Below are 12,704 nucleotides of genomic sequence, written 5' to 3'. Positions count from 1 at the left end.
TAATACTGAGTGCAGTTCTGTAGCGTGGTAGGGTCCTGTCTGAAAGTTTCTTTGCCAGAATAAAATCCATAGAATGCAAACGATAATGTGAGTTGGAAGTTTGTATGCATTGTACCTGTACCAAAATGTAAATGCATTAATCTTAAATCCTGTTACCAGTATTTCTTTTACCTTACAACCAGTAAACAGTAGAGTAACCACCAATGTGCTTTTCTGGCAAAGACAACAAGCAAAGCATTTCTGCTCTGGACAATAGTATGGGAGATTCTTCTTCTCCAATATTTTCTGTGTAAACCCAGAGTAAATATTTTTGACATCACTGATGGATAACAGTTTTGTCTGATAACTGGATCATGAAGCAAAGGCAAATGGCTTGTCCTCAGACACAAAGTAATGCTAAGCAGAGCAAGAATGACCTATTCTTGTAATAACTGTACCATGTTCTAGAGCAGCTCAGTACTATAAACAAAATAGCAATCTCTTTTAAAAATGTAATTCCTAATCTTTGTCTCTATAAACTAACTTGGTGTGAGATTTTTGATGAATGCTTCAATGTAATTTTATGTAATTTGATGTTGCATGTAAATCTCTTTTATAGGTCCCTTTAGATGGAATTTAATGTGGCAAAAACCTTGTCATCAGAAGGATTAATGCCTGCATTAGCATTTCCGCAATAAAATCAGAAGCTAAGTGGTGGAGGCCAGAGACACGTCAAACCTGGATTCCTCTGCTCTGCATTAAGTACTGGAGTTTTTATTACTTGCTCTAGGGAAGCCATTGCCAATGCTTACAAGGAACTGCTTATCCCTGCTTCTCTGTGTCCTGTTTGATGGAGGTCTCCTAACGCCACTGCATCCACAACCACAACAGACATTAGAACCAGAGGCAAGAGAAAATGTTGTCCCAGTGCCAGGGAGGAGGTCATTTGCCCAGCGAGTCAAACGAGGCTGGGTGTGGAATCAATTTTTTGTGCTGGAGGAGTACATGGGCTCTGAACCTCAGTATGTTGGAAAGGTAATTTTTTTACTTTTTCTTTGAAAGTTGAAATGAAGCAGAAATAATAAAATGTGCTATAAATGTGTACCTGTTTCAAGTGGGGCAAATCTCCTCCAACTGACAGTATCCTTCTGTTCATCCCCTTCACCATTCAGCCTCTCATATAGGCACTGCGGGTGTTATTACTTCTAGTGCACAAGTTTCCAACATTTACTTTCTACAGTATGTCGTATTTCCTTATCTTTGGTTTTGGAATTTAAAAAAAATGGTAGTTCTGATATAAGTTTGTGATTTACAGCTAACTTTGGACCTTCTGTAATAGCATACTTGATTTTTAACAGTGGATGTCAGAGTGATAGCAGAGATAAGCTTTAAACCAGAAATCTTAGCCCAGAATGCACAGTCATTTCTGTGGCTGGTGTGGTTACTCCATGACAGTTTCCAGGTAATGATGATACCTGCTTTTTGCTCTATTATCTTATGCCCCAGTATAATTTACTTTTATTTCTGATTGTTCAGGTAATTTTCAGGTATTTCTAATATGTTTTATTGCTTCATAATTCAAGCTCTTGCTTTATAGCTTTTATACTTTGTGTACAGACATGCACTCTCACACATGCAGAGAATTTGTGCAACTCTTCTTTCATTATATTGTCATTGTTTCTGTAATAGGGCATACACAGTTTGATACCCAACTGTTAGAGAGGTGTGTGGAGGGGTGAATTTAGATAATAGAGTATATAGAAAGGAAAGCTGAAAACAAGGCCTGAAAAGAAAAAATAACACAGGATATAAGTGGATGCTATGTAAATTTTTTGGCTTAAATAAAGGTCCTTGCTCCATGAAAATAAGAGACTGGGGTTTCATTTCCTAGGTCCTCAAATGCTACTTCCCTGGACAGTGAAGTTCAAATTCTCCTAGCATAAAAATGAGGCATCATGCTTCAGTTTTTAATACCATTTTAACTTTTCTAAATGTAAAAGCTGGGAATGTAGTTGTGTTGGTTATTTTTTTCTTTGTTTTCTTCTAAATCTAAATAAAGTTAACAGAAAATTAATTTTGCCTCCTACCCTTCCAGGAAACTATTCTGAGTAAAGGATGTAAAATTAAAACAGAAAAAGACTACATGTGATTATTTAGATTTGACAACTCAGCCAAAAATATACATGGGTATAACATGTATAGGCATTTTTTTTAAGCAATAAAGCATATCAGTTAAAACAATTTACAAAGTACATGTATACTGCAAAGATAATAAGTTTGTTTTGAAGTCTGAAGAATTGTGGGTCACATAGTGAAAAACTGCATCTCTGTGACTCCGGTTGATATAAATTCCACTGTCTCTAACACTTATCTTCATTCTGATGCAAATGGGGACTCTAATCATATTCAGTGCTGTAACACAGGGAACATGATTGCTGTGCTTTTTACCTCAGAAGACAGAGATGTGATTGCTGCACCACTGTAATTCATTAGTCTTTATTCCTTTAAGGCAGGCTGACTAGTCATTTAGAGTCAATTGTAAGCTGCCAAAATTAATATTTTGCACAGAATTGACTATTATCAATATATTGAATTTAAACTTATAAGCAACTTCTGATCTAATGAGATATTTCAATTAAGAATAACACATCACATCACAGAATTACCTGGCATGTTCTTAACTCTTTAGACTTTTTGGAAGTGTTTCAAATTGCAGAAAAGACACTTTCCTAAAATAAGGAAAGATCTAATTGCAGTATAGCACACACAATAGTGATGTTTATTGGCAAGATATCATATAACACTGTCACCTAATAAATAAAATGATAGAGGGAAGATCTTGGTGCTGACAGATAAAATAAGTTAGGACGTTTAATTAGTACATCAGTAATATAAAGTAAAAAAATCTACTTACAAAATAAAGCAGTTCATTCCAGGTGATCTTTCTTTTTCCAATGTTTATTACCTGTGAAGAATCCTTTCAATGTTTATCAGAACTTATTTCATCTATATTAACTATTTGCTTCAATATGCTTGAAAAAAACCCTCCTAGTTTTTGTATGTTTTCTTTGCATAACACTTCAAAAAAAACCTCACCCGCCTGCCCCCCCAAAAAATCCAAAATCAAACCAAACCAAACAACAAAATAAAACAAACCAAACCAGCTAAACAAACAAAATCCCCAAAAAAACCCAAACCAACAACAACAAAAGCCAAACCAACAACAACAAAAGCCAAACCAAAAAACCCACAAAAAATCACCCAAATGGAGAGGTTAGTGCTTTCCCTTCATTTTACACAAAGTTCTCAAAGAAGGTAAAGCTCTGAATGGGAGAAGTTCTTTAATGAAAGTGTGCTCTTTTAAATCCAGGTAGTGAAAGGCATGCTTAATATAAATTCAAAACATTGTCAACTGAAGTGCAGTCAGCAGTGGCAAATGAGTATCTTTAGATCTTATTTAATTTAAAAAAATTACAGAAATTTTGTAAGGTATGAAGTGCAATTAATAAATTTGTTTTATATTTGCCATAAATTAGCTTTATTCCAAAATCATATATTATCAAAGTAATTATTTTTATAATACTGTTGCACTATATTTCAAAGTAATAGAAATTATATGATAAAGTACAGGATATTTCATTTGACTTAAAATCACAGGATTTTCATCTTCCCCCTATAGAACCCTATTAATGTCACAGTAATTTGTTAATAAGAATTTAATGTGTCTATTAAATCAGCTGACAATTTCACTAAGCAGTTAGGGGTGACTAGTTAATTTTGGAAGCCACCTGCTGGAGAACACAGATTTACAGTAACAATGTCAGCTGTTACCAGCCAATGCACTTAATTCATTTTATGTCTGCTTTTAGAAGAGTATCTCAAGAAGTGTCAAGTTGCAAATCAAAATATAGTTTAGAAACTGATAGGGATTAGTCTAGCTCACAGTGAGAGATCTTGAAATAGTGCTTCATGTTGACATATTAAAACCATAAAAATTCCTCAGTTTACCAAACAAAGGATAATCCCCTTTAGCAGACATCCGTGTAAGAAGACCTAGGCTAAAAAGAAAAGCTGGGATATGGTATTGCTATGTAACCCATGAAAACTGAAGAGATGCTGAAAGGCTTGCTGTGAAATAAGGCATGCTCATGTACTTTACTGTCCTTCATGTGTTTTCCTGGTACTGAGAAGCTCCAGGACAGGCAAAACAGCACATGTATGAATTAGGATATAAAAGTTCATTATTCTTTTTTTTGCGCCAAAGCTCAGTCCTCACTGAATGGTGACAGAACTCATCAAAGTATCAGATCCTTAAGCATGGCCATGTCCCAACCCAGGTCATAACCACTAATAAGGTCACAGTTTTAGTAGCCCTTATGCAGGGGTAGCTCAAGGGGGTGCAACCCCACCAGAACATTATAGACATTTCCATAACCTTTTATTGTAGAGTTTCAATAGTGACATACAGAGGCAGCATAATAAAATGAAAGTTCAAGAGAACAAAATAGGTGAGAACAGCATAGGTTCTTTATTGTCAAGATAATACTAACAAAAGTTTTTATGTATCATGCTTCCATTTTTATATGTGTGCATTTGTGTTCCTAGTGTGTAAATTTATTGCATCTTTCTCGTGTTGTACACCTGCACAGTTGCTCTTAGTAGGGATTTTTGCTGGTTTTCCTCAAGTCTTCAGAGATAGGCATGTGGCAACTTGTACTGACACAGACTGGATGCATAGGAAAAGATTTCAAAGTCCTCTTCCAGGTAATAGCTATTTCTCTCCTGATTTCCAGCGTGCAGAGAACTAAATATTCTCAGTTTGCTGGCTATTATCTTGGTAATTAATAACCTACATGTTTTGCAACATTTTGTTCTTTAAACCCCTGTTACATTATATATGCTCACATACAAGCAACTACAGTTACTTTTTTTGCTATGATCCTCACCAGCTGAAAAATGTAATAGTCATGACTACCCTATGGCATAACAGGGGGCATATAATAACATGGTATTTTTCATTTGATTTAGTCTGAGAAAGCGTCATCACTTTCAATGGTTTCCTCATATATCAGGGCAGAAACAGTGCTGATTTGGAAGAAGCAGAGCTCTACATCAGAACAGAGTGCTTTTCTGAAAACTCATAATTTATCCTTTGCATGTGAAATATGAGCATAGAATTCATTCATACATTTTATAATGGATAGTTTTTAATATAATGATATTAATATTGATGACCTTCCATCAGTCTTAAATCAACACCTCCTTCTGAATGCATACTCTGATTTTACATTTTCCCTCTTGGGTGAGTGTCTGGATGACAGGGCAGTCTGCAGGAAATTTTGCACTGCTTGTACAAAATCTGTTCTCATACAAACAAATTTAGTGTTGTGGCTGCCATTTTTGTGATATTCACATTCACAAGCAATGAGTTAAGTTGAAAGAAAAAATAAAATTAAAGGAAGGGAAATACATGCAGTGAATTTGAAAACTACTGCCCTTTGAGGGGAAAGAATGCTGAAGTGTCTGTTCATAACTGCACCCTGATTAATCTGATTACTTTTTTAAGTAGCATGCCTACTAGATTTTTGCTAAGAGGGTGTCATGGTTTGAGCATGTTTCGAGGGTGTTTTTGTTCAAGGTTTTTTCCAGCCAGGTGGAGGAGGGGAGGCCGGGAGGAAGGAGAGACAGGCCACCTGACCCAGGCTAGCCAATGAGGTATTCCATACCATAGCACGTGATGCCCAGGATGCATACTGGGAAAGAGAAGGCTGGAGGAGGGAGCTCTGGAGGAAAATGGAGGAGGGAGCGCGCGGTGCTCGGCCGGGCAGGGTGGAGTGAGTTATGGGTCGGTGGCTCGTGGGTTGTTGTATTCTCTTCACTTGTTATTGGCTTTATCATTATTGTTTGTAGTAGTAAATGGCAGTAGGGGTTTTGTGTTATGCATTAGTAATTAAACCATTCTTATCTCAATCCGTGGGGGCTACATTCTTTGGATTCTCCTTCCTAACTCTCCGGGAGTTGGGGGACTTGGTTTAAACCACGACAGAGGGTCACAATAATATATTATTTAAAGCTGTCATAATACTTTTTCTATTTTATCAGATTCTATGCCCACAACTGAAGTAACAATATTAGAGAGAGACCTGTATACAACTTCTAATTAAACATTTGCACAGTGCCATCTTCAAGGAGATAAGAGTTGCTTCAGGAGCCACTGCTAGGGATTTGTTAATTGACTCCAGTGATGCAGGACATCGTGGTTATTCATTTCTGCATGATTTTAATATGAAAGATCTTCCAAATAGTATTCATAAAAATTAGCTTGTTGAGTATATCTGTCTTTAACCCACAGGAATTCGTATAATCACCACTGTCAGCAGACATCAGAGTGAAATTCTTGCCTTAGTGGTCCTTAGACAATAATTTAAAGTATGCTCAGACATGATCATGTTAGCCTGGCTTCCTAAACTAACTGAGTTTATATCATTCATATTTTCAAGTAAAAGCATTGTCACAATTTATTACAGATAAGAAAATTGACTGGGAGAAATGAAATGGTAAAAAAAAAATGTGTAAGAAGAATCAGAACTGGGAGCAGGATTCCGGGCTTCTTGTCTTGCTGTGTTGAGTTGAGACCTTTGTCTCTCTCACTTATGTCTGGCTGGTGAAAAAAGTGATGACTTTAAAAGCTTTGCATCCTGCATATTGCATAAAGTATGTGAGACACAAAGCAGTTTTGACAGCTGCACGTGAAAGTTTGAGAAGGAAGTAGAATTATGGAAACACAAAACCCCCATGAGCAAGTCAGACTGCCACTTAATGTTTACTTTTACAAGCTTATCTTTTTACAAGGTACATAAAGATCTATTTTTATTGTCATGAGTGGTAGATGAACGACTTACAACAATGTTGCTTACAGATCTAGTGGCTTCAGTTGTTTATTGATTTATATAGGTAGCTCATAGCAGGAAAATTAGAAGCAAAATACTGATAGCAGTTGGGATTGCAAGATCTCCAGTCTGGAAAGGCACCAGAGTGTCAAGTAAGAAATTAAATGGAAATGACAAGGTAGCAAAGTATGGAAAATTATTAAATACCTTTAGCCTTTCCTCTGGGTTACAATGTGTAAACCAAAGTAACGAGGAGGTTCAGAAGCTGAATTAAAGTTATGATTGCTGCAGCACATGAGGTATTAAAAAATAAGGGGGTAGCATAAAATCTCACTCAAACATGTTATAAAACCTACAAATTCCCACAAGGAAAAGTCAAATTATACAAAATATTGATGAAAGAATTGCTAAATGATAGCAGACTAGTTTAAAAGTCAGGATTTCATATCTATGAGACAAGCTGTTTTTTTACAATGTGGACTTTTTTGTTGCTTTTGGTCATTTTGGAGGGATGCTGATTTGATATATATACACTTTGCAGAACAATGAGAACAGCAAGTTTCAGACATTTAAAATTATGAAATTTGTTTCATAATTCTACTTAAAATTTTAACATTAGATGTTAAAAAGTAAATATTTACATCATTTAAATTCATTGTTTTAACAAAACACAGACAGTGTTCTAAGGTGTGAAAACCACTTGCTTCTTAAGTTTATGTATGAAACCACAATTTGTAACTCTTACCTGGTAGGGAAAGTAATGGAGTAAGAGCAGGTGGTGGTTTTGTGTCACATACTATTTCTCTCACTCAACTCTATGTACCACAGGCTGTAAATGACTGTCTCACCTCTCCTTCTAGAGATAACCATCCCCTGATCCTTCTTTCCCTCTCTCTGCAGCTGACATCCACTCTGCTGCAAAAGCTACAATTACCTTACTCCTTACAGAGGGTCTGTGCCATATGCAATTAAATTCTGAGCAATGAACCCAGCTTATAGTTAATTTTGAACTCCACAGCTTCTTTTCTCATCTGAAATAAACCTTGTGTACCCAAAAGCTTACATTTTCTGCATGTGTTGGCTGAAGTCTAATGAAAGGAACTGCATTCATAAATGATCCTTGTATTTGCTACATAATAATTTATATGTAAAACAGATTAGATTACTTTTTTTCTACCTGAAAGAAAAAGCTGCAAAAAAACAGCATGCATGAAAGTCATAAAAGGTCTTAACAAAAAAAAGTTGAATGTGACAAGACTGAAATCTAGAAAATAATATTACATAAAAAAATATTAAAATGTACCAGTACTAGTATATATTTTTGTTACACCAACATTATTGTGTAATTCTTTCTCTTAGTTGCCACTTGTTCCTCAACATTTACTCTATCTAAATATAGATTATAAAATCCCGAATAATCTAATAATGTAGAGCCATTTACAAACCAGAGATTATACGTCTCTAAGGGTAGAAGGTGATCTCAAGTATAGAAACAAGCTGGTTGAAAATTGTCCTTTTCTCTCCAGGATTATTTTTAAACTCTGATACATTCCTTTGTATAGTTCACTATATGGTTACAGAAGCATATGTTCTATGACCACTGCACAGCAGTGATATATATGTTACAGTGATACACAGGCAAGAGAGAATGAATGAGGAGAAAAGCTCTTCAGTCAATACTGCTGGATGGCATTTCTCTCCCCACCCAGCCTGGGAAGCTGATATCTCATACAAGGTGAAAAAGGGAAGAGAAAAGCTGAAAAACATAATTATGAGTGAAGAAAATGTTCATCAGCATTGACACGGGCTGAAAGTAAACTTAATATACTTTTAATTATTAGTTACTAGCTTAAATTTAATTTTCTCCTGAATAAAGTTTTGTTTCATAAATACATGCAAGAAAAAAAAAACAATCCTTTTGATTCTTGTTGCATTAAAAAAAAATGCATAAGAGGGTAAGAGAAAGCCAGATTAAAATAGGATAGGTGGGGTAAGATTCAGAGAAATACTCAAGAAGCAAGATGGCAAGAGAGGGATGTTTTATACAAATTCAGAAACTGTAGCAATATGAGTGTGCAGATAGAGAATAATGGAATCTGTCGAGATCCTGGTCCTTTTAGAACTGGTGGGACTTCTGCCACAAAATTGCAAAGGATGCCCTATACAAGATATCACTGTATTCAAGCTGTTCTCTTGCTGCACTATAATTTTCCATCAGCTAGTTAAATGAGTACATTTTTCTTCCTCTAGGCTCAAATACCTGTTCTTCACTGATTGTTGCCAAAAATGTAATGGGTTGAGCAATGGCAGTATTATCTTTAAAAATACTTCAGAAGTACAGTGGGTCTTTAAACACCTGTGTGCAGTAATTGTTCTTGTATTTACAAGAGAAAAAAAAACGCATGTAGAGAATAAAGCTAAGCTTTGAAGAAAACTCTGTCTCCTAGAACCAGCTTAATTACAGAGATTGTTTCTTTGTGTATATTGCATTTATTTTAACTGTGAGTCCTTGAACATATAAGCTAAAGTTGTTATTGATACTATTGAACTTATGTGGCATTATGACCTTCTACTGCTTGCTGAAAAAATAGATTGATTATTCACTCCTAATGTCATGAAAATACTTAACTGACTACTGAAAAAAACATTCCTATGTCTCATCAGTATCGGTAAGGATTTAGGCTGGGACCTGTGTTATTTAGCAGGATCATAAATAAACTGGGAAAGTGTGTGAATATCCAGGTGGTGGTATTTGCTATTCATATTAAACTAGTTGAGTTAGTAAAGATAAAGGCTGAATGGGAAAAAAAGGAAGAGGACCTTATGAAATAGGATTAAAATAAGAGATTAAATTTTATATAAAGTGGTATATACTGAGGGAGGAGGGGAATAATTCCAACTTCATTAATAAATTGTTGTGCTCTGAGGTGCCTCTCTCAAATTAGATATTTTATATAATAGCAGTATGCACATTTGCTTAGTGTGTGGTTAGTGCCAAAAAAAGCAAACGGCATGTTGAAAGTTCTTAGCAGTGGCAGAAGAAAACAAATGTCATTAATAAGGATTTGTAGCTAAATTTATGGTGAGCCTGTATGTTCCACACTGTACAAATTATTTATCTGTGGTCACAAAGAAGGTGTGTCCCAAAGAACTGGGAAGAGAAAAGAGGATATAAAGGCAGTCAGTACCTTTAGACTGCCTCCTCAGTGAGGAATGACTGAATAAGACTGGTTTCCTTAGGCTGCAAAAGAAACACAGAGGAGGAGATATGGTTTTCTCCATAATAATTAGAACAGAAGGGGGAGGCTAAATGAAGAGGAATCCCTCCTTCACCAGTTCAAGATGAGGGTATCAAATGAAGCCAGCATGTAGCAAATTCAGAGCAAAGAAAAGGAGGTGATTCCTCACAAATATATAAATGTGAAATAGGTAGCTCCATGCCACAGGTTGCTGTGGATATATAGACTTTTTCATGTGTGTGAAAAGAGAGTGAAGAAATTAATGAAAAAATCAATCTGTTGAATAGTAAGTATTGAGTCACCACCAGTATCTCCACAGAGAGGGGGCTCAGAAATTATGTGGTGATCTGTGCATTCTCTAACCTTATGCTTTTCTCTAGTTACTCACTTGGCCTTTGCCAAAGACAGAATTCTGGGTTAGAGGCTGCTTGCACACAGCACAGCACAGCATTTGTCTGTGGGCAACACTGGCAGTAACAGACATTCTTCACCTAGGAGAAGATAGTGAGAAGGTTTTATATTGGTCTTGTCCCAGAAGTGTCCCAGAATCTAACTGTTCAAAGATGTTTGGACAGTTTGATGGGCAGCAATATGATCAAGGGACAATTCAGTTCTAAATAAGAAAAATACTTTCTTAAAATTATTTCTTCTAGTGAATGTATAATTATTACTCCATATATGTAAAATGCAAACATCTGCAGTATTTCGTGTAGCAATGAACTAATTGTTTAGTGAATGTGGCTATATTAGTAATAATCCTGTATTCAAAAGTTTTATGACAGTAGTGCAGGTCAGCATTCTAATGTGATGTTGAGAAAAATATCCAGTTAGAAAGAGATTTGTGATACTGTTGCAAATATTCATGTCTTTCAAGATCTCATGCTATATACCATTTCACACTAACTGTGGAATGGCACTGTTTTCTGGCATATGTAGCTGGCAGATTTTCCTTAGAAAGATCCTTAAAAAGAGATGAGCCTGCTCAGTCCCCCTACAAGCCCCTCAGAGGATGCCTGGACTCTAAATTTGGCCTAAGTACTGAATGCCTGCACTATGTATGGCTGCAGCTATGCTTACTGTCCTGTTTGCTGAGGGACTGAGCTTGTGCCGCAGGCTGTACACTCAGTTTTCCATGCTACCAGTGTGACTCTCTCTGGACCGTCAGGCGAGAGAGAATCCAGCTCAGTCTGTGCTCAGGCCAATTTGGGGTAGGGAGGGGACCTGATCATATGCAATGAAACCTCCCAGGCAAGCTTGTCATTTACAGCCCTTGAACTGCACTGGTACCTGCCCTCAAACATGGCTGCCAAAGGCAGACAGATAGAAAGCACAAATATTCCCCTGTGTCTTCTTGCTGCAATGATTTATCTTTTTATACAAATCTAATTCTTAGAAAATGCAGGTCATTTAAATCATATTTTACAATCTGTTTCACGAAAGTAAAATGGCTCCTTAAAGTGGATAAGAGTTGGAATCATGTCATGTTTGACTCCCTGTTAAGCTGAAAAACAAAAAGCAAATGAAAAGTTTTTGTTATACCTTCTGCTTTATTTCTGTGGCAGAAGTCCTCATTTGTCTTTCAAACTGAATAACCTTCAGAGCTCTTTATATGTTTGCATACAGTCTTTATATACAAAATGAATAGCACATAAATTGAAGCGGAGTAGATGTTTTCTATGCTGGTTGAATAAGAATTAGGCCTGTCAGAAATGTGTGTGCCAGGCTTTTGATTTTTCTTCTCTTCAAAAGCCTGTTTCTGGTGCTTAGTTCCACTTGTCCTTTGAAGAAGCTTAAGGTGAGGCAAAATGACAGAGAATTTTCTGTTCCAGTATCTTAGAGGATAATGTCAATAAATGTGTTCTAATTATTAAAATATTTTCTCCCTGTGACTATGGCAGTAAGTAATAGTCCCTGGCAATGACACTATGCCATTCAGCAGTGGTTGTTCTATTCAAATTTCTCAGGTGATGTTCCTTTTCAGCAGTCACGTCTTGAGTAAGCTGTGGCTCTCAACTGATTACTAGTCTTTTTTTTCTCTTGTATCTTGACGTTGATGTAGAATTACTCTGCTGAATAGAGTACAGGTTTTTTAATGTTTTGTAATGCAGGAACGAAAGATGTTTTCTTCAGTGTGTCATGATGTTTGGATAGTTAACTAGAGTAACTGTCAAAAAACTTCAGCCTATAGATATGTATGTATTATGGCTTATGTGAATTAAGGGTTACAATTTAAAAAGTGGTTCAGAACAGTCAAATTGCTCTAACAATATGATTTTTTTTTCTTATTATGAGAACTGAAGCATAACCTATCAAAGAGCAAGCAAAAAAAAAATCTCATTGCAGCTATTAGTGCAATGTGTATCTTCTAGAATCTGAGAAGACTTTTCAGCACTGCTATATAAGCCAGTTAATAGCTTCTGGTTGTCAAATCCAGGTGTATCAGCTCAACAACAGGTAACTGCTGCTAGCTTAATTCTAACAGATGCCAGTAGTAGAGTCCATGAAAAAAAAAATCAATGAGTGTTTGAAGAATCAGGAGATTCCTCTGTAGGCTTAATGAATTCTGGCAGACAGCATTTGTGCAGTTTAAGAACTG

General features: G+C 36.1%; 1 protein-coding gene across 2 annotated transcripts in view; it reads left to right on the top strand.

Annotated features, from left to right (window-relative positions):
• Nucleotides 1-748: 748 nt before the first annotated feature.
• CDH12 (cadherin 12) overlaps nucleotides 749-12,704 on the top strand; it is a 165,711-nt gene continuing 153,755 nt past the window's right edge. The window contains exon 1 of one of the 2 annotated variants that reach the window (XM_005153353.4): nucleotides 749-1,014. In XM_005153353.4, the coding sequence (XP_005153410.1) occupies nucleotides 784-1,014 (231 nt within the window). In that variant the 5' untranslated portion in view covers nucleotides 749-783. The remainder of the gene's footprint in view (nucleotides 1,015-12,704) is intronic. The other variant, XM_031052848.2, reaches the window with a different exon arrangement.

Source organism: Melopsittacus undulatus, chromosome 1 (assembly GCF_012275295.1).
Source record: "Melopsittacus undulatus isolate bMelUnd1 chromosome 1, bMelUnd1.mat.Z, whole genome shotgun sequence".
Taxonomy (NCBI): Eukaryota; Metazoa; Chordata; class Aves; order Psittaciformes; family Psittaculidae; genus Melopsittacus; species Melopsittacus undulatus.
The sequence above is the reverse complement of the archived record's forward strand: the minus strand, read 5'-3'. Positions and strand labels throughout refer to the sequence as shown.